This window comes from Acanthaster planci, linkage group LG03 (genome assembly GCF_054643075.1).
Source record: "Acanthaster planci isolate LZ-2023a linkage group LG03, COTS_SCS, whole genome shotgun sequence".
Classification (NCBI taxonomy): Eukaryota; Metazoa; Echinodermata; class Asteroidea; order Valvatida; family Acanthasteridae; genus Acanthaster; species Acanthaster planci.
Window position 1 is genome coordinate 19,523,081 of NC_141779.1, and position 23,359 is coordinate 19,546,439.

Genomic DNA, 23,359 nt, shown 5'->3' on the forward strand with positions numbered 1-23,359 from the left:
GGGCAATTCAAGTTGGGCTCATTTGCTGGCCTACAACCTTCAACGGGGCTGAGATCGGAGCATTGTTCTTTTTATGGGTAATTTCTAATTAGTATTCTCTCCAGAAACTCTCCTGGGGAACGATTAAAAACTACACCGTGGATTGCATAAAGCACACTTATTATTCTTAGATTTGTAGGCCTGGAAAGAAGTTATGTCTCAATTAAAAGTCACGGTCCCAAAATAGAATGCAAACAATCGGGATGCTCACAATATAAATCATATAAGAGTCACATTAAAGTTCACCATAAATCAGAAATGTGCCCATTATTTGTGCTTGAATGTCATCTGAGTTCAATGTTTTACCACTTTGACCTTCAAGCCGAGTCTGCAAATGTTGATCCAACGTTTAGCATTTTAACACATCCCCTAACATATTTCAATGAACACCTGGGTTAAATGTGTAAAAAAAATGGGTACAAAAGTATTTAAACTCTCAACATCAATATCTAGATCGAGAAAACCATGGGACACTGATGAAACAAAATCGGAACGGAAAGGGGAGGATACGTCTTAGGTCCAAATCCTATGCGTGAAGACTCACAGAATGTGAATTTGGGGTGGTTAAGATAAATGACAAACGCAATGAATTGTAGAGTGCTGGAATAATGATTCTAAAATCGCTCATTATCTTGTGCTCTTCATAGCGTATTTTGTAATCTAACGCGACAAATGGAACGAAAACATTGCAACGGACAAAATGAACAATTTAAATTTACCATCAAGTAGGCATATAGCTAATATGAGATTTGGCATGAATGCACAAGGGACGTTGTTCAGCAATTCAAATTTTCAGGAACATTTGAGGGATAGCATTATTTTCTGGTTAGAAAAAAGGGCTAACCACAAATGGCGGAATAACGGAAGCTGTTGATGTGGATCTAAATAAATGACTCCTACATCTTTCTTAAAATTCACCGAAATACACGTAGTAGCATTTAAGGAGATAATGTGCTCAGAACTTGAACTGCATCCTACCAGCGTGCAGTGCTGTTTACCGGAGAAAGGGTATAAACACAACTGAACGACTACTTGCATGCTTTGTATCTGAAGACTGTATCACTTGAGCAGACGAGCCATGATCTGGCCAGAAGCTGCAACCAGAACCAAAACATCCTGGTGGGAATGCAGTTTCAATCTGCTCAAGTTGGCCCATTGTAGTTCAGCAAGCTAAACCACTTCTCCAATCATGTATTTTGGAGGTTGCTGAGAAAAGACGGGAAAACTCACCTGAAGGGGGAATAGCAGACACACAATAGGAGCTTTAAGAGCGGCGCTTTTGGCTTGGAGCAGAGATTAACCTAGCTTAGGTTGACATTGTCCTTAATGAATAGTTAAAACGGCTAAATCAACAGAATGTATCAAGTCTGCTTTCATGTTTACAGTATTCACTTAGACCCTTCTCTGTGATTATTTGAAGTACTGTTTGCCCAAATGCAGTTTTGTCTTACCCGAGGCGCAAACATGTCATATTTTATGAAAAAAATGATTGTACCACTACTTTTCTTCCTAAGAGCCATCCTGAGAGCCATCCTGACTACATAGAAAGGAAAAGAAATTGATAATACTTAGCTTTGCTGTATGGGTTTGTGGGCCCGCTTCTTCTTTCTTTATGACTAAAAACTGTGTGACGGGCAAAAATCTTAGCTCTGAAATTCCTGATATAGTCTGCAGCAGGTCCAAACACTAGAGTAAAACTGACGTCCATGACTTTGCTTGGGGCTAACAAAACAATGGCCGGATTACTTAAACCTCTAGCTCCTGTGCCGGTTTTCGTTTCATTTACCAACGTGCATTGGATTCCCTCTCTCCCCTCCCCTCCCAACCCTCTCCATCTCAATAAAAAGCACGCTACTTGGTATCAAAAGAGGCTTGCCGGTTTGATGGAATATAAGATCGGTCTTGCCGGGAGTGGGATTTGGCTTGGTTAAACAGTCCAGTTTGAGCTTGTACTCTGCACGGCGTGTAGGCCTGCGGTTAATCGTTAGCCTATGCCTTAATAATAGTAGGCCTATATACTGCATGTGTAGGTTGCAATTTACAGTAGAATGTATCAAGTAGAGCTTTTTTCTTCCGAATTGAATGACGACATTTCGCGACACGACGTTATTTTTCTCAGAGTATGGGGGGGGGGGCTGAGAAGGGGAAATCCAGACTTATTTTCCCTGACCAGTTCACTATGGTATACAGTGGGAGAAAAGTGTTCTTATAACATCGAATCATGCAGTTAGCGTTTTGTAACCGAGCTCCTGTCTGCGTAAAAGAAAAAATCAACTGTAATGATTAAAATCTTCAATTTGGTAATCAATTAACTTCATTAAGTTCCTGTATCACAAACAAGTGTTATAACAATCATTGACGTTATACTTTACGTCTATCCGTGCAGGTAGGCTGCCCGAGCTTTAAGCTTTGATTAATTCAATTAAAGCCGATTTTTTAAAAGACTTTTTGAGATCCTTTGCCGTGTTCACACTGAAAGTGGAATCCGCCCGAAACATTTCCTACACTTGTGTTTTTGCGCTCCTTTCAGTAACATCTTGCGGTCAGTTTTTAAACTATTTGTACAAAAAAAATCAGATGCTGTTCTCGTGCAACACGCAATTTCCTGAGATGGGTCAGCAAAACGCCCAAACATTCTATCGTGAATGCACTCTCTCTTGACTGCTCAATGTACGATGGGCAACACGCGTCATATTGGATTGAAACTTCTGAGAAATCACTCCTGTACCGCTTACTAATCAGTAATTATCACGCATTCCCCCTACCTGTGAGATGCCCCCCCCCCCAAAAAAAGAAAACGGCGCTATAAGCTTCAAACTATAAATGCACACGCCGGATCGTGTCAGTTACCCTCCAGATCTCCTAATCGATACCGGTACCAGGGATAAGATAATGATGTCGTAACTAGCTTAAATTATAATAAGATGAAAATCACTTATTTTAGTGACAGCACAAAATATGAAATTTGCCCGTAGAGTGGGGACAGGAAATTACATCCATTTGTACAGTAGGCCTAGCAATGCTATGCGCCACTTTGGAAGCCAGTGAATGGCTTCTACATCCTCAGCCAGAGGCAGTTGTACAGTTACCCTATGTTTTAGGCTGCCAAATGCATTCCATGTCCCAGCTCCGTAAGTACTGGTAATCCCATCGGCATGAGTAGACACATCGCGCATTATGCACGTATAAGGCCGTGCGCTACCGGAGCATCGTTCACCCTTAGCCTGCGCAAGGCTTATTCAGAGCGCGGGGAGAGAGAGAGAGAGGAGCAGGGGAGCTTACACCCAGCGGTTATCCCACGGGGGATTTGCGTATCCACTGCCGACCCCATATCTATCATTTCACCCTGGGTGCTGCATTCAGACTAGGCTGGCCGGGTAATTATGTAAGCCGCGGCGCTGGCTGCAAGTTCTGTTGACGTGAGGAGGACGAAATTCGTTCTTCACCTCATCGTCTTGTTGGCGTGGCTGTGTGGGAACGTAGACTGCTGTCATCGCCTCAGCTCTTTGATTCTCACCGGGCGTTCTGGTTTCCGTACACGGAGGCTGGCACGCAGTCACGAGACCTTATAGTCACGACGCTCATATTGGGGGCAGTACTCCAGTGAAGCACCCAACGGCAACTTCACAGCTAAACAAAATAGGCAATTTTTCTTTCTGTGGATGGAATGAACATTCTTCACCAGAATAAATACATTCGATAGCTTGAAGTCGTCTAAAACCTGGCTGAGCGCATCAAAGTGAGTCCAACCCTGGAAAACACAACTAAACGTAAGCATTGCCTTCATGTAAACTGCACACGTAGTATATGTGTGGAATTATATTATATACAGAAGGAGAATCAAATTTGGACGTTAGATATAAAGATTTTCGTGATCAGATTGTTAGAAGAACTATGTTAGAATCCTACGTGTTTTAGCAGTCGGAATGACGCAATCTGGAAAACAGGTGGATGTGTGTATATATATGTGAATGAAAATATACACATGAGTACTTGAACATATTTATTGTCCACTCGGGACCGGGGTTTTATGTCACATCTTTATTGATTTGTACGTATTTTGAGAAATGAATAAAGATGATTAAATAATAATAGTCTCAAAGTTCCATGCAATATTAAAAGTTCACCTTAATTCTAATCAATTCCTTAAGCATCAAATATGTCACATAAACAAGACGAAAAGCCAACTCCACTGATAATACATACACATTTTTCCTTATATTAATATTTCAATGGAGTGTTTTCTTTGCGGAATGAAATTGCCTTATTGTCTATCGCTAGCTGGCATTACTCCTGTTATTCCAAAGGTCATATCTGCGATGATAAGGGGCCTGCTTTACATCCTGTTGGAAGGAGGATATCTCATTAGTCGAAGCTATATGGATGCGTTCGTTTAAGGTTTGAAGACTTTACCATTCACTCAAGTTTGAAATTCAACTCATTCGGCAGTAGCTCCCGCATCATGTCATTATACGTACAGAGGCACAGGAATTGATAATCCCGACTGTCGATGGGTAAAGCATAATTTGCCCTCCATTATGAATGACAAGCCTGTGTTCTGTGTATCGTGGTGCGTGTTGAAGTCTGCCACAAGTGATTAATATTCACAGATCTGAACGACTCTTCAATGTCCTTCTGCCGCAGCATATTTTGAAGTTGATTTCTGAGTTCTTACTAAAATAATGTGTTTGCACTCTGTGTTCTTGGCTCAAGAACACAATGACTGAGATCCTGGAAAAGTGCACAGGGCCCATTCTCGGGAGTCGAGACGAATGTCTGGGGGCATGTTGACGTATATACTTCCTTTTTTTCAGTCAACTTACGTTTTTTCCTGGATCCAAACTTTGTTCAACCATCCAACGTAACTATGTCATTTAATGTTCAACACTTTCAATGCAGAGTTGTTCATAAATTCCTCGATTTTGTAATTGAAAGCAAAATACTGACGAAGCTGAACAGTGCAGCTTGGCTACTGAGTAAGACAGTGTTTGCATAAAAGGCATATGCACCATTTTACGGTCCACGACGAGCGATGCTGATTTTACTACGTTTGACGTACAATTGCTGCGATCGTGCTATCTACTTGAGATAGCTGTGCTGCTGGTGCCTCTAGTATCTTCCGAGAGCCAATCATGCCATCACGCGCGAAGGGTCAAAATGCCCTCGTTTGGGGTCGCTTGCAAGACAGTGCGGTGCATGTTGATTAATGTTTCTCAGCATCGGCCTGGCATTCTCTTGACCTCTGCTGTTTCTGTTCGCTTGAATTAAGGGATTTTTTGAAGAGAGAGAGAGAAGGATAAATCAGGTGTTTTGGCAAGGTAGACGAGTGAAAGATTCTAATGTATGTGGTGCAGCCAGCATATTGTGCCCATGACGGCATGTGAATACACGTCGACCAGTGGTCGCATTAATTCTAGAATGAAGGTTTGCATAACGCTCCTTGTGTTTAGACCTTGAGTTGGGATGTAATTAAGACCCATGGTGTATGTAACAAATGCAATGAAACATGTATAGCATTTGCACTGTTTTTAGTTTAGTTGAGTCCATGATGATGTGAGTCCTTTCACAAGTCAGAGGTGACAGGGTGAATAATGGGATGATGAATAATGTGACAAAAAGAATGATGTCGTCACAGTTCATTTGAATAACTGAAGTTGGTAAGACTGAATGATTCGTTATTTTTATACATTAAGAGTGCTGCGCCTTGATTACGTGCTTGGCGTCGCTGGTGTACTCCGTCAATTGTTAAGATCAAGACAATGGAAACCGCAGCCAGGTCAGAACAAGTGATTCTGCGTTATTAACTTTCAACAGCATTCATAAGAAAAGAAATAATTTTAATCTAGGTATGGCTAAATCATCAACACGGTCACACAAGCTGTGGCAAATGTACCGAAAAGGGAGAGCCATATATGGGAGAAGTTGAAAGAGACTTGTCACTCTTTCAGAGTTGTATTCACGGTTTTTGGAAGTGGTTTTCAATCTTTTGGAGAGTGAACCTTTCAGATCAGATGCCGCCACGAGTGAGCGCCTTATCGTTGGTCATAGCAACAACTCCCTGGTCATGTTGAAAAAGGTGTGGTTTAAAGAAAAGTACTTTTTATCCACATGCAAAATCAGGGATGTAGGCCGAATGCTTCATGGTAGGCACACTGTCAGATTAGAAAATGCTGGCATGCACATACTTGTTTCGCCGCTGGGTGTGGGAGGGGATTCGCACGCTAGGAACAAAGAAACAACTAGGCCTATGCCACACCGTCGTGCCCGTAATATATAGATGGCTCTTAGTTGTGAAGTGGGATAATCAAGTTTCTTTTGCAGTCTTAATTTCAAAGAAAATTACTTTTCGGATTTATTGGTGTTTGTTCAAATGTTTGCATTTTAAAAGGAGATCCTCACTCATCACGCCCATTAGAAATAGGCCTACATTCATTTCTGCGATATTTCAGTAACGGAGATGTTTTTCTCATGGTGCTAATGAACCTATTAAGGTATGTTGGCTGACGGAATGCACATTGAAGGAGCGAAGGCCTGTGCAGATGTGGGCATTTGATAACCGCGCCATCCCTTTGGATCAGGAAAACGCAATGGTGCTTTTGCCAGTAAACGGGCAATGTGAAATAAGGAAATAACTTGCCAGAGGCTGGTGTGTGTGGGGGGGGGCAGTAACTGTCTGCTTAAGGCAGTTCCGTGGAGATTAACTAAAAGTGGGACCGTCTGTCGTTAACCATTCCAATCCATTTCACTGTACGAAGAACTCCAGGGATGTCCCAACTCTCCTTTAAGCCACCCAATAAACAGGCAACTCTTTTAAGCAGGAAAGCATACATGGTTTCGTTTATAAAGGCAACTGACCGGTGATACTTGCAGCAGAGTGGTCATTAAATTCTGCAGGTACCGGTATAATTTCCTTCTTTTTTGTCTCCCATCAGGTCCCCAATCAGCAGTTAATAATGGGAGATGCCTCTATCTGTCCGCCATTTGCGGAAATTTATGACGTTGTTTATTTGCGCAGCCTTGCGTGGTCTAGGAATTATAGCTTTGTGGGCCTGTCGCTGCGGCGTGGCTGTAGGGTGTTAAGTGCAATATTCTGCTTCATAGGATTACAAACTAATGTCCTTGCTTGTGAGAAGAGCGACTATTGGATTCGTTCGTTGGAAGAATGTCAAACACACATTTGGCATTAGTGCATGCACATTTTGAAGAGATCTGTAGGCTGAAGTCCTCGAGATAAAAGGTACGCGTGATCCGTGCTTGGATATTATCATGAATGGTGTTATATTCAACGTCATTTATTGCCATCACAAGAGTAATAACTGTCCAAACAGTAAGTGACATTCGTACTGGTTTAATATGGACATGTTTCTTTGCAAAATCTCACCTAGCATCGTTATTTATGAGAGTCTTGTTTGCTGCGCAGATGTGAGACATGCTTAGTGCGCTTGAGATAATCTTTCTCAAAGGAGACTAAGCCTCAAGCTACACCGGAAATGAGAAAACACCAGTCGAATAGTCCCTGATGTTTTACTTATTACTGTAGTGATCTTTTCACCCGAAGGCAGGCTCCCTGTTTAACTTTAAGCAAGTTAACAGTTCGAAAGGACTGTTGTTGATATTTTTTATACAACAGGCGTCTCTTGGTAAAGTGATCAGTTTAGCGAACTAAATACCGTCATTTTCAAGTATGATTTACAGACAAATCTGAAATTCTGTCTTTAAATCAAATTTACAGGAATTCAAGAGCATTAAAACGTTGTTGCAATGAGGCAAGGGCTGCGCTGCAAATGTGTCACGTGTGCTATAGACCACTGGTTATTTTCTTGGTTCTAAGGCAGCGGTGTTAAACTAATATTCTTTATTCTGGACTGTTACTGTTAACTTTTTACTTGGTGAGAATTGAGGGAGAATTTCTCTAATAGCTTTGGTGACGATCGTACATAAATTTGATAGTAAATGTAAAAAAGTAGCATTGATCAGATACTTTCTCAAGTCCGGACCAAGCGCTAATAATTATGGAGATAATCTGTAAAAGCTCAATCCGAAACGCTCGCAGCGAACTTAAGTTTCTCATGTTGACAAGATTTACTAGAGTGGCTGTAATAACAAGAATTCCCTTGTTAGAAAGACACGTTTGCTTACGATGAGTGCAGACAGCCCGCTACTCGACACCTACATGTACATGTAGCTAGTTGAGAAACCGTAGTTCTGATCGATAAAATAGCAGGAGGTAGGCCTACTATTTTGTCAACATGTTGTCAGTATGACAAACAAACTAGTAGTAGTACGGGTTACCAAAAGCCACACCCGTCTTCTAGTCCTGTGGGTCTACGAATGTCAATATCTCTTCAGTCTGAAAAAAGTGAATTCGTCTTTTTCCACTGACAATAGTTCTCGTCTTCAAGTTTCTGACTCAACTTCCCATGGTGGCATGCAGGATCGTCTCAGTAAAGCCAAAGAGAGGCCTAGGCAGAATGCTTCAAACATAATTGTATCTGTCAAATACCTTTAGCGTAGCACATTTCCAGTTGTTCATGTTTTCAACATACATGCATTTTCAGCCGCCAGTTGTGTTTAGATCGCATCACACAGGAAGAACGCTGGACCATGCATAAAAATGTTTACATCGTGAAGAACGCGGAAGTTCATGGCCAAATCTGTGCATTCAGTCAGCCGACAATTGACCCAGCCACCGCTGCCAGAGTTCCCAGGACCTGGATCTACTTGGCATTAGCATAATTGACGCTGACATAGTCAGGATAGTACAAACTATTATGCGCAATGGCCCGAAGCCGCGGATTATTCGATAAAGCAATTGACTGGCAGAATTGGCGATGTTAAAAATAGAAATCCCCAAGCTTAGATGAATGTTTCCAACTTGCTCACTTGGTTCAGTGATGATTACAAGCGGGACTTGAGTGGACAGAGTATATCCCTTGGATATCGTTAATCAACTGACAAGAGTAAGAATATGATTTTATATACAGTATATATATATATATATATAGCATGTATACACGAACATGGTGTGGTAGGCTACCCCACTGCTTGTTTACACGTAAAATCCACACGCTATACTGCATGCATGATGACAATAAGTATGTACTGTACATGTACATGTAGTTTCATGCTGCAGTGCATTGAGTGCGGCATTCGCCTTGAACCTAATATTAAACCACAATACATGCAGTAGCGGTTTTAATGTCCATTTTGTGTCTCCAGTGGGAATTACATGATCGTCAAGAAGGATTTTGAAATTATTATGTCCTATTCGTCATCTTGTCACTGGAAATATCGGTACGAATATTGGCATTTTATTATCCATTAGGGAATAACAGGACGAAAGACCCATTTGTGCGTGCCTTCATTAACCAGGAGTAGGCTATATATATATTCATAGTTCAATTACTACCAGATGAAAAGATGCTGAGAAGAGAGCCCTGGGGATCATAGCGGTAAGACATTGGAAATGGTTGGAAGGGGAAATGCATTAAAGTAGAAACCCGGCAACTGCCTATGTGCCCTTCCATTTTTTCTTGCCATTCCCCAGTTTGTGTCGAGTATTCCACTTACAGTAACGCTGTAGCATTGGCCTTTTCTCATGTCAAGGGCAGGTAAAGCTAATGACAGAGTGAACCACGCCTGGAGAGCGAGGAGACAACAGTTCAGAACAATATTATTCTCAAGATATTTCATCGACATTTTGCTCATATTCTTCACCACACCGATCCCGAATCTTCTCTTAGTCGTTATAACAGACCCTCAAATTCTCTGTGGAAAGAGGAGAGCTCAAGAAAGTATTTCAAGAAGTGATCATTTTCTGAAATGTTTTTAAAACGTCTATTGAAAGGTCTGATTTCAGCTAAATATAAGGCCTATATAGCGTTTAGAACCAAGAGAGGTTTGTAAGGATTTCCTCAGTGTTCAGTGGACAATTAAACACTTTGAACACGAAGATGTAGGTCTATATTGTGTTTTCACTGTTTAACAACAAAGGGAAATCCAACCCAGATGGTTTACCTTCCTGAATCCCAAAAGTCGAAACAACTGGAACAAGCTTGAAAGTGTTGGCATAAATTATTTCCTGCGAATATTTACGCTGAGTGGATTGTGTAGATCTTTAGACCCAGTTACATGGGTTTACGAATAGACGAGCCTCAAGACGTTTGGATGTGGAGAGTCGTTCGTGAACTTATGTTTTGTTTTTATTAAAATGAGGTTTGAACAGAAAGTGCATGCTTGCACGCCTACAAACAACCCAGCCTGTGAGGGCTGCGTATCTCCCCGAGGGATCGTAGCGTTAAGTCACGTCCGTCGTTCTGACAGTTAATTATATTTTTGTTTAGGTGGTGATTGATTGAGATGTTGTTTATGGTGATGTGGCCTGCTGGGAAGAACATGCACCCCGAAATAAGCATGGCATAAAACATCACTATTATTATGTGAATTTCTGTCCATATGAAAAAAATGTAAATGGCTGACGCAAATGTAATTTTCAGCAGCATAACAGGCTAAATATCTGCAACTAAAATTTTCTTACATGTGAAAATAGCTTTCCAGTAACAGTACAAACAGACTGACAGGCTGTAGACGGTGAACGAGTCTGATACATTCACCGTAGAAAAAAAAGTGGCAATCGTGCATCTGAATCGATCGTCTGCTTACATACAATTACCACCGTGCATACTTGAAAGCAAATTGTTTGATAGAGGTTTTAAGAAGTCCTAGTCCACACAGCTCCATGGTCCATGTGTCTGTGCAGTCAGAGCAGTCCACAGTGGAATCATTTCTGTGTTCGTATTTTATGTTTCAGAGAATGAGAACAGTACTTTCCCGTGTCAGATTTGCTCGAAATTCCTCTTTAAAAGGACGGACTCAATTACATATAAAGTGGCACTGCACTTCTTCCAGTTTGCCTTCGACAATCCTCTTCAAACATAAGGGCCCAAGCTAAGAGTACAACACCATCCAGCAGCCATTATAACTGGTGAAAGGTGCACGGAGCTTGCTTCTGAAGGTACATGATTAATCACGACATGTGTTAGTACTGCTCCATGCCAATCCGCTAACGATTTAAGGGCAATGCACATCTTTTCATTTTAAGGCCACTGAGACAGTGGATAGGCTACTTACCAAGGCCTTGAGTCGGGGGGGGGGTTCATTGTTTGTTTAGTTTGTTTGTTTTCCGGACTGGCTGTCCAGTTTTAAATAGTCACACTTCCCCCAAAGGAACATGTAAGTACCATTTCTGACGTGTAGGCCCTTTTAATTCCTTAAAATAAGAAAAGTTTTTTTTTTGTTTTTGTTTTTTTTAAAGTTCAACTGTGGTGTCGGTATTCACAGGAGAGGGTGTTTGGCATTTTACAAATACTATCCACTGCCCGGGATAAACCATGCCACATTTGCTTTACCAAACCTCAGACATAATTATTCAGAACTCAGTTGTTTCTACAGTTTCAGGGGCAAGAGAAAGGCAACATGTGTAGGTACAGTGTGTAGCCATATCTGTTCATGTGAAGTGTGAACGTAGTGTAAATTGTAGCGTGGACGATGCATGCGTACTTCTTCCGGGCGGCAGTTCCATTGAATTGTACCGGGTCATCGGGAAAACTCGACTTGAATAAAGGCTGCAGTCGTGGCTCTGGAGATTTTTTTTTCCAAAGCCAAGTCAAGTCTGACATTTCAACAGGAGATGCTCCACGAGGCGGGAAGACTGGTCTCTTCTTAAGAATAGCAGTTGCACCATGCATTTTCCATCTGATGAGACTTGGTGTGTCTCCAGACAGTGTAGTGTAATAGGAAACGCGTTCCCGGGGAACACTTCAGAACTGAAGACTTGTAAGTGATAACGAGTGGCGCAGTGAGCTAGAGTTCAGCTCTCGGTTGTGAATATGTAGAGTTATGGTAATAAATATTAAAGCATCTGCATCCAGATGTTTGAAATGAAGTGGAACATCTGTTCATTTCCCAGACGATGTGTACAACAGCTTGACACTTTACTCTGAAGGTGGAAAGTTGGTATTTACAGCAAATTTGTGAAGTTAGTCAGGCCATTGAGAAAAACTAAACGCAAACTTGTGTATAGCGCTCGAATGACCGAGCCTTCGCCCATTTCAAATAACCATGCACAGTAGGCACAGCCTCAGAAAAGCAAGTCACGGTAACTTCCAATAATAAATTACGGACGACGCGCGATACAGTGCGCCACCAAGAGTTTGTCACGCAGAAACTTTATTTTACGTTAGGGTCCACAAAAATGGTCGACTTGCCCCGACGATTTGGACGAATGTCATTAGACACTTTGAAGACATATGTACAGAACTTCACAAAAAACACCGTGGAATATTAATTAACACGATACTGTAAAACACGAAGTTTCATCCCTGACAAAAACCAGTGGACCAAGTTTCCTGTTCATGGCATGGTCGGCACAAAGATCCTTTGTTGACCGTTTTCCCACAGCGCACTGCGAAAATGCCTCTCTGTGGCAACCTCTGTAGTGGTTCAAGGCATTGTAAATCGCCCGTAATACTTTTCCAATAACTCAACTCACGCAAGCATTTGCACGACTCATGGCCCCTAATGTGAAATATCCACGGATGGATGTTATACAAAATGCAAAATAAAATCAATTATGGATAAAGCCGTATGTCAAATTATTCCTGTCATCACCGTCATTAAAAAACATGTAGCCTTTTCAAATAACTGGCTGTGAAAAGAATGTACGATGTTACACGTTAACCCCTATGCCCTTTTAGGACTGAGAGCCTACTGTCGCCGTTGCAATTCGATATTCGTCGCCAACATTTGCTAAAGCTTGCCAGGAATACTGTGAACAATAATCCATGATATCTCATGAGCTCAGTGCGCTGCAATTTAGCCAAAGGTGGTTTTACGGCATTTTTCTGATTATTTTGCGCACAACACTATTGTTTGCTATAATGCATCATTTTCATTTAATTTCTTTCAAATATGGTGCAAATATGTTAAGGTTAGTGCTCATGAAACTCTCCTAAAATGGTTTCATGCAAAACCTAACAACAATGAGATATTTGCATTCAAAAATGAAAATTAAAGGTGCTCAATATCCTGGATGCGGCTCTTGGGCAATGAAATGAACATGTTAGGAAATATCATTTAAAAGTTAAGTACAATTCTTCACACCACAGTAGGCCTACCATTCGAAAACGTGCAGTGTAGGTTGTGATTTGTGAAGTTTAATTCCTACTTCTTGATAATTATTCTCTATGCAAATATAGCAACCGAGCGTCGTGCACAATGCTTCAGTTGGATCCATCAGGGAGTTCTGCCAGTCAGGATTCAATGAGGGGAAATACTATCCGCACAATGTACTATGCATATGCCATAATGTACTGTTCATTCTCACAAAAGGAAATGACTTTACAACGAAAGGAGAAAAAGATCCCTGCTATGGGGCCTAACCAATCAGGAGATTTCCTCGTTTCTCCAAAGCGAGGTCATACAACAGTCTCCTATTTCTTGACACAGATCTTTGCATGTGCGTTGAACTGCAAGGTCTTTTTGGTTACAAGGACTGGATTGTAGAGCAGACGAGACGGTGCTCCATACTGTAGTCTTCTTCTGCACATTCACAGGGGGTTGGTCCGGTCTTGTAACCCCATCTGTTCAGAGCAACCCTGGATCGCCCTGTTCTTGTCTTCAGACGGTTCAGTGTTTTCCACTGAGCCCATGTGCGTCTGAGGCAGAAGAGAGTGTTCTCAGCAGGTGGAATTCCCACGTCAGCTTGAGGAGGATTCATTCAGGAGTTTTTCTATCCAGAGCTAAATTTTGTCAGAGGTTGGACATGACTGGTACATCAGGAGGTGATAACCAAAAGTATATACTACCCAGAAAAGGCTAGAGATGTGGATCAATTAAAATATGACAATTCTCGGATTGTACCAATATAGGCATGTTTGGGTGCTCACTCATTGTTAGTTGCTGAACAAGCATGTCAGAAAACACGGACCAGCCTCGTAGATGTGTATACGGATACCGAAATAAAATCTAACTCCTGTACTTCAGGTAGGAGCATCGTATGATGAGGTTGCTGGTGACAGATACCTGCTGATGTTTAGCGCACCAGTGCGCATACTTGACACAATTTCCGCTGTGATGTGCAAGTAGCACGTTCTGGTACCGTCGAGAAAAAGTCATTATCGTCCCGGAGTCCTGTTAAAAATTGTCTTTAGGGTCCAGACTCCAATCTAAGTCCAGACCTGGATCCATCCCCAAACCGATAACTGGTAAAATCCATTGCAAACATGCTGATAATTTTAATGTGAAATCACTTTCCAATTCCAGTTGCCTTTTATGGAGAAACTTGCCGTCAGTTGTTTTACATAAGCCCTTCTCATACTAAGAAATGGCATCGCGTTCATGCGACGAATATTCAACAGTGAACTTGATGAAGGTATATTGTATGGATTTTACTTTTGGAAAATATGTTGTAAAACTTTTTATATATTCCTCTTACATTGAGAAACCATTGTTTTCATAATTACGCTGTTGCTGTGATATACTTTCAGTGTAGGGGTTTTCTGAAACTCTCCTCATTGCCTACAGTTTTTAAATTAATCACCGGAGGAAATGATTTTTCGGTAAAATATTCGAAATAGTGGCCTTTTTGGGAGCTGAAATAAGCGTCCGATTTAAGTCTAATTCTATAAAATGATGTCTAGAGGAAAATGTAAGGCAATAGAATAGTTAATATTTACCACGGCACTCTCTCTGTATATATTGGCATTATTCACATTGAACCTATTTAACGTGTCAATATTCCGAAAATACGCGAAGACCGTTTCATATTTGGCAATGAGAATGAGAGCACAAGTGAAGAAAAACATTATTTTTGAACCAAATCGAATTCACTATAAATGCTTGGCTTCCGCGTTCGCGTCGAGTATGCACTCGTCCATACTTGGAGTTTCAGTTTTTGTTGATGAGATATATTGATCATATGCATACTTGTCGTATTATTAGCGTACTGGTTACAAGTAGTTCTGTTAAACTGTCTGATGTTGTTGGCTGCACAGTTATGCCAAATACCTTTGCCACGGGACATAAGCTTCTTTACATATTTATAACCTGGATTATTCCCTTCCTTCCCAGTAGTCTAATGAATTCATTTTGGACATTTATGGAATTATGATCGAAATGAGGGTATACTTCTCACTTGTTATTTACCCATAAAGCCGGCAATGCACAGAGCTTTAAGTGAAGGTTCGAAAATCATTGGCAGCACCTCCCAACTACTGAAGACAAGACTGAAAAACACATTCTTCAAAAGAGTACGTCCCTCATTAAAAACCACTCCAAAAGATTGAAAACCGCACCTCTCCAAAATAGTGTAAAAAGTCTAAATAGAGTAAAAACCACTCCAAAAGAGAGGCCATTTGAAAAAGAACTCTTTTTTTTCGAGTTCTTTCTGATGATGGCTCTTTGACAGAGTGGATTTTTACTCTTTTTAGAGTGGTTTTATGAGGCATTTTATGTTAGGGGGTTGATTTTTTTCACTCTTTTGCAGTTAGGGGGTACTACACATTGCACAAAATGATGAATTTCCTTTAAAAAAAGTCTGGATCTGTAAAAATGCCGTTCATTCGCACATAAAGATGGCAGACCAGTTCCTGCCTCATTGTTGGCAGCTTTATCCTTTTTCACTTTTTGAGTATTACTTTTTGCAGGTCCAAATTATTCACCGTTACCGTATTTGGAATTTACTAGTGACAAGTAAGTGTGTGCGTTCTCTTTAAGTAAACGCAAATGTTCGTTTCCTTCGCTTTCCTCAGTTGTTTCGTGAACCAGTGATCACGTCTTCACAATGGGAGGGCAGCAGAGTACCAACGGCACAGACGCATATAAGGTGGACATCTTCGGGGACAGTATGAGGAAAAAGTTCGACAAAGGTACTAGCTATGAGTGTGAGGATTGTCCTCAGATTTGTAGGTCATTGTCCGCCTCATCGTTTGGCGAGAAAACCTCCTAGCAGGTCATGGGCCTGCTTCGTTATTTGTTTGTCAGGCGCATCATTTTTGACTTCGGAGCTGCACCAGTAAGCAGCCGTTCACCGTTTAAAAAAGCTGTAACTCTCCGTGCGGCGATACCCACACAGAATAATTAACTGCTCGTGTGCACGCCATGCTACACGCGTGCGAGCAAGCTTGCCCAGTATGCGTATTGTGTTGCGCCAAGTGACGCCCTTCAAAAAGGGGGGGGTCCTTCTCGTGAAGTGTTCATTAATTCAAAAGACAGGCCAAATTCTTAACACAACAGTCAAACTCCCTTGTCTAAGTTTAATAAAATCTTAAACAATAAATAAAGACTCATGTATAATGGACGTTTTATGTCCATACCAAGTTTCAGAAAGATTTGTCGTGGGATTTGTCATGGAAAGATTTTGTCATGGGGTACGTAGACGGCGTTCTTTGACGGTATCTGGCTGCTGACTTATACACTATCATGTGCTAGCTTCTGCATTCATGCAGTTAAAAAGTTGTAATGATAATGCAAAGTCAGTCAGAGCTGCCACGATTTACACGTGAGGAAGTCGCCTGAGGTGGCCTTTTGCGCTTTTTTTTGGGGGGGGGGTTCAAGTGCACAGCTAGCCAACGCCCAGCTGTGCATGTTAGCGGCCATATACGATCAAGGACCACGGCTAAAAAGGCCCAGCCCAACATCCACAGACATATGCGAGCCTTGATGAAATTGGATCGTTCACGTTTGCTCTTAATGGCTCCCTGATGTAACAATAAGGTATCTTGGAGAACTCAGGGGCTTGTAGGGAAAAATAATACATTTAGAGCCATTGAGGTTCTAAACCTTTTTTTTTAACCGTCACCATTCTGGGACATCTCAAGAAAAAAGATGACCTGGAAGAAAGCACATTTTACTAATTTGTAGTTTTAGAGGGAAGTGCTACTTGAGTATCTTGCACTGTGTTTTTGAATACTGAATACATGCCACTGTTACTTCCACAGCACGGGACTAATAATGTTTGTACAATATCCTCTTCTTGTCATTGAATAAAGTGTCTCACCAAGCACAGAATGACTTAGAACTCAACACAGATGCATTTTCATCCGTGCAGGTGAGCTGAAGGTTACTGCAACACATCTCTGCTTCGTGGGTGCCAAGAACAACTTCGAGTGGCCCCTTGAGGGCTTCAAGCGCTATGGTCAGGGCAAGAGAATCTTCAGCGTTGAGTTGCTGGACTACAACGACGTCCTTAACACGAGGGAGGTCATCTTCCGCTCCAAGAGCGCACAGGTCATCTGTGAGGACTTCCGGGAGAAGTTGGCTGCCTTGGAGGAAAGCATCGCCAGGCCGCCTTCGGAGACGGCCCCGATGGTCGAGGCTGTGTCCTGATCGGTCCATTACTGGGTGCCGAATTCCACGAACTTACTCCGCGCCGCAAAATGGAGGATTCTAAGTTTCCTAAATACTTTTCGATAATCTACGCAAAGCAAGATCCAGCTTTATAGGGCAAAAGATAGCTAGAAGGGCTACGGGAAACGTGTTGAATGGCCTATGCTGTGTAATATTAATTTACTCGCAGGTTGTGTGGCTTCGCACGCATTTACGGTTTCGATGACTAGACATTGTACTTTATGGGAAAAGCAAAACGAAAGATGCTGGAAATTCTGCTTCAAAATACAGTGTCTTTGTAGGCATGGAGAGACAAGCAAAGTGAGTCGCTGCTTTTTATTATTACAATCGACATAAATCCCCTAAGGTCTGGTTTCACTTAAGGAAGGAGAACGCTCTTAGAGTTTGGAAATGCTGTCTGGCTATGTGCCTGAACAAAAACATAACAAACTCCGTACAAGTGAACATGTTTACAACGTTGAAAGGGAAAATTCAGATTGTCTTCGATAAGAGTATACATACCTTAGGCAAGCTTACAGCTGTCAGTGTGCTTTTCTAAAACTGAGCAAGTCTCTTTGGAAGTTTTTGGGGATGATACTTTTGAAAGTGGGCAGTCATTCCTATGCTAGTGACACATCACAAGGCTTATATGGTTGTGCGCCACCCAATCTTTCAAACACTTAGCAGCAGCTTGTAACGTTGCAAACGTGATGTCTGGAAATGACCTGTTTGAAAATTTAACCGTACGAGCTAATATACAACAATGAAAGCACATGTACATGAACATAAAATATTCTCAATACGGAGTCTCAAAATATTTACTGATACCTTTACATATTTTTAAGAATTGTTATCCACTTAATGAAAAGGTAAAGACAGGATATTTTCATAGATTATTTGTACCAGGTAAGTCTGTGTAATTTTTGTAAGGTGTTTCACTATATTTTGCTTGGTGTATTTCTAGGTATTAAATACCATTTTTCTTTGGGTCACTCAAACCATGTTCATCACTTCCGTATGGTGCCTACGCATACATGACCCAGACTTTGATTTTCAAGTCTTACAAACTCGTAGATGTATTCGTATGATCTGTTGGAATTTGTTTGTACCAAGCTTCCAAAATTAGCGAGTGTTTTCTAGCGCTACGACCCCCTCCCCAAACAAATTTGTTATACACTAGTGACCGTCTAATAGTATGAAATACTTGCTGTCCACTGTCTTACTAGCAACGGTATAACGACCAATGCACCCCCATCCCCCAACAACCCCATCTGTCAAAGTGTCAACTTAAACTGGGGATTGACAGCTTCTCACTGAATATAGGCTTGGGCGAATCCAGCATTTTTGGAATCGATTTCTATTCGATGAAGTCAAGGAATTGCGATTCCACTTGGAATCTAAATCCGATTTTCACCAGTGCAAAGGACATAAAACAGTTACCCTCCGTTACTACATATTATGTTCATAGGGCGCTTGATTAATTGCTTGTTGTCTCATCAAGACATTACATCGTACTACGACTTTAATCTGATTATCTACCCTACAATTGTTCGAGATTCGAAACATTAGTTTAACTGTCGCACACGATTTCATGAAATCGAACGGAAACCTACGTATACTGATACTGCACGTGGCTCCTCTTCGTAATTTTGCCGTTTTACAATTGTGATTGTGTGTTTCAAGTTAAAACACATGTTGGTTAAGAAACATAGGTGCCTTTACATTCATTTTCATGCAACATAAACTTTATTAAGCTACAATTTATTCCACGGAACCGAAACAGGTGCAAGCCTCTTCGATTAGCGACAAACATTTTACTTTTTGCAACCTTTCGGAGGGAATTTTCACTGAAACCCTATCCGCTCCTTCTCCACTCACTGCACCAATCTGCTGTCAATGGTTAACACATGTTTCTGGCGTGTCTGTCTGGTATCAGCTGCAACATGAAGCCGCTAGTCTCCTGCAAAGTCCCTTGCAATTTGGTGACAGGAAAAGTTCAGAATCACCAGAGCGTCCTTGCCCAACTTCTTTCATTTGTGGCCGAAATCTCCGTGTCCAAAACTCTCGCCAATTAGGGTTAATGGGAAGGTGGAGGCCTACAGCAAACAACGTTAATTAACGATGAATACCCTGAGCTCAGACTCGATGCGCCGGTAAAATAACGCTTGCAGCCCCAATGCGCTACCATGGTATAAAACCTTCTTTTTAAACTATGTTGGTCTTGCCAACGAGTTTTAAAAGAAGGAAATCCCCAATAGGAAACAAATTTCTCATTAGTTTTTTTTTTATGTTTCTCGCAAAAAGCGGAATGCAGTGGTGTTAGACCTGTAGAAAGATTGTCACTTTAGTTTCGTCGCTTACCCGTAGAACCGGATAAATTTACAGCATGGGAGATCGATTGGAATGAAGCCAGCAATTGGCCTAACCCACAGTGCTTGTGATCGGCACACTTAACAGGCCAAGTAAAGTACTAGTATTCATGTGGTTGTAACGGACACAGAAAACATGCAAGATACCAAGACCAAGACAGTGGTGGAAGCGTGGCTTTTTTTTAGAACACACTTTCTGGGGATACAACATGCCCTTTCCGCTGAAAAATAGATTTTGTCAGTCTTGAGAGGAGACTATAGTCTTCACGCCTTGTTGAAGCGTCACCTGTTACAATATCGGACTCCCTTCGAAAAAATAACTCAAAGCTACGATTTTAGCCTTTACTCAAGTCAGGTTTCCCCAGCGTGTTGCGTAAAACAATTTGGCGTGAATCCATCCCTAAACGTAAACAAAATGGCGTACGAAACTCGCTAATTTTTCGCACATTTTAGGTGGCAATTTCGCCTCTGGAAGCCCAACTGTTTATCCAGTTTGATGTATTTTGTTTGTGGTCAGTTTTTATATATATTAGGGAATCATAGTTAGTAATAGAAATAAAATTGGTAAAATCAGTGCTATTAAGCGAGAGAGATATCGTTGTTCCCGCGCCGTGTCAGCGTAAGCGCACACAGTTGGCAAAGTTGAATTAAGTTCAACTTAGCCGACTTTCGCCGTCCCTGTTGGCGTCCGTTGCGAGAAATTGTGGTTCCATGACTGCGTATCGTCGCAAACTGATCGGCGATGTTCTCTGTGTCTCTGCCGTTGACATGGAAACTAGGCTCAAGAGAAACACCACATGGAGCCGCTTATGATTCCCTTATGGTATGCTGCGGTTTAGACTTCTTTGAGTCGGCTTAATCACCCACTTGTCGGAATTTTTTTTTAACTCAAGGGGTCGTACGAGTTGACAGTCTCTCAGAATCACTAGGCGCTTGCTGCAATAGGATCTTAGTGGAATGCAATCGAAAGTTGAATGGAGTCGATCCATCTATAGGGTAGTATCGCGTTTCCGATTTTCCGAGTTTGGAATCTATCCTCGTCGATTTCACCAGCACCAATTCGCCTAAGCCTTCTGATACAGCAATGGGACGCTCTTTTAGCAGTCTTTTAGCCGTCTATATATGTTAAACCGTATCTTGCCTTGCTGAAACCCCTTCGAGTCTCTGCGTGTATAAGCTGGGAAATCATAACTTTTCTATCGTTAGTTCAGCCATACAAGTTACAACAAATGTACTACCATCACTATGAATGCAGCTAGTGCAGCTGGATGGCAATTCCTCTTCGACCACTGAGTATGATTCATAGCCGGGCATTTCAAACATCACCATGAGGAGTCACACTTTTCTCCATCTGCTCAGAAAAATTGAACGGAAAACTGCATTAACTCTAACACTTCTGTTGAACGAATCCAGGACTCACAGTTGTTTGTCAATTTGGCCGTTCCCGGAGTCAGCAGGAGTGGCATGCGATGGAAACTGTCATAAAATGCCATAGATTAGCTATGTGCCGTATGGAGAATAACTATTCAAATATTTTTCAGATCTAACAGGTTTTTTTGTGCGAATGTGGCTCTGCATGGAAGCAAATTATGAGTTGGTATTTTGGTTCCTTTAGTGCGCTTTAAGACGTACTCTCGGCAAATTGATATTAATAATACGATGTTGATATAAACTGCATTTCTTATTTATGTGACGTCTCTTTACTTATTTCTTGACTGTTCAGGATAGAAATTGTTCTGTTGCACAAAATTGTAGCACAGCCAGTTTGGATGTATATTTCGAAGATGTAGTCGCAATCGACATGTTATTAAAGCACTTCTTGTGAATTGATCGTCGCTTTAGATTTTTCATGTAAAATAATAGGTCTGTACACTTGCTACTTGATGGTACATAAGTAAGTTTGAGTAACACATTGTGAACAGAAATGACCGGTTTGCCTAGTTTGGACTCCTGTTAGAAAATGTTTTATTTTTGTTAAAAGACCAATGTCTGGCAAAATTAAAAGTGTCAAAAATGGGATTTCGCTTCCGTCTTCGACATTGGGCTTTAACTGTCCATGAATTTAGACCGTGTGTTGAAAGCCTTCGGCTTTGTAGTTTACTAGTTTCTGTTTGTTTAATTTTGCTCCAGTAGCAAATGTATGAAAATAATTCTAGACTTCCAGTGCGTGGGATTTAACCAAAGCTGGAAATGGCAATTTTTGACACTTGACAAGTATGCGCTTAAAGGAATTGAAGTGTTCCTTTTTGAAAGTTTAACATTCTGCAGTGGTTTTTAAGTCCAAGTTGCAAAATATTAAGGCTGGGAATGGGGGATTTTGAAGTTTCGAACAAAAATCACATGCCAGGAGTTTTCTTTTCTACGAAAAGTATGTAGGAGCCCATGTATAATGAAGACCATAATGATTTTACAATATAACACAGCAGTGGATAGAGTGGTTACAAGGTGGACGGTGCTTCGGTTTTGAAACCATTCTGTGCATGCCTGTCATAGAAGATTATACTTGTCAATGTAATTCCACCAGTGCCGAAATCTCGCCTTTTATTTATCCTCGTATGAAATTAAGTTTCGACCAATTTTCCGCTTGGATTTTTCGCCATTACGGTTTAAGAATGGTGTTGGGAAGCATTGAAGGGCCACCTTTCTTTTCTGAAACAAACACTGTTCTCGCAAAAGAAGTTTTCCTTTCAGTGTTGATACATTTCCCCCATAGTTAGGCCTACACGAATAAAATCAAACCCCCCAAAAGGTACTGGGCTGTATAAATATTGACGTTTATGTTCAGTCTTCAGAAGAGACAATCCCACTTTACAGTTAGCTTGTTCCTTGTGCCGGTAAATTTAGATAACAACTGAACATGTAATATATATTGCGCTTATTTCTAGTTCAGATATTGGCATTTAATCACAAGTTGAGAAATAGAGACACATTAAGTTCTTGATACTTAATGTAGTACTTGAGATACCTTTTTAATGATTTTCTAATAAACATAATACAAATGATTTTAAGAAGACATCTTGTCATGCAGCGTGTTATTTAAGAGGTCATTGACACGTTTTGTCTAGTCGTCATGTTTGTCTTTCTAATTAAGCAAGTACGTAACCGTGAAGAGTTCGTTTTTCCGCTAGCCCGCACATGTGATTATGATTAAAAATGGGAGACTTATAAGATGCTTAGTGGTAGCAAACATACATGTCTATAGTAAAGATTGCGGTAACACCATGTATTTATCTCTTCTTTGAGTATGTGTGGTTCTGAGAAGAACCGGGGAACCGGTTCTTCAGAACCACACATACTCAAAGAAGAGATAAATACATGGTGTTACCGCAATCTTTACTATAGATCTAGTTTCTTTCACCATGAAAACCTTTAAGTCTTATATGTCAAACATACATGTCTCAAGTAATCGTGCTGTTGGCGTCATTTGAGAATATGAGCACAGCAGCTTAAGTGTGACGCAATAGTAGACTTGTTACGTTGGACCGGTACGTTTGCTAAAGTAAATCCACTAAGATTCTTTTTAAAATATCTCCCAACAGCTTATTTGGGGTATGGCGGACACATGT

At 41.1% G+C, this 23,359-nt stretch overlaps 1 protein-coding gene across 8 annotated transcripts; it reads left to right on the top strand.

Moving 5' to 3' along the window:
• Positions 1–3,181: 3,181 nt before the first annotated feature.
• On the top strand, positions 3,182–22,806 carry LOC110991053 (uncharacterized). Of its 8 annotated transcripts, XM_087134757.1 has the most exons (5): positions 3,182–3,809; positions 4,347–4,437; positions 5,733–5,815; positions 15,849–15,965; positions 17,147–22,806. In XM_087134757.1, the coding sequence occupies exons 4-5, from the start codon at positions 15,881–15,883 to the stop codon at positions 17,422–17,424; spliced, it is 363 nt and encodes a 120-aa protein (XP_086990883.1). In that variant the 5' UTR covers positions 3,182–3,809; positions 4,347–4,437; positions 5,733–5,815; positions 15,849–15,880; the 3' UTR covers positions 17,425–22,806. The 8 variants fall into 8 exon arrangements, with proteins under 8 accessions (XP_086990883.1, XP_086990885.1, XP_086990881.1 ...); XM_087134759.1 differs by lacking the exon at positions 5,733–5,815; XM_087134758.1 differs by lacking the exons at positions 3,182–3,809; positions 4,347–4,437; positions 5,733–5,815 and adding exons at positions 8,752–8,999; positions 10,850–11,053.
• The last annotated feature ends 553 nt before the right edge of the window (positions 22,807–23,359 follow it).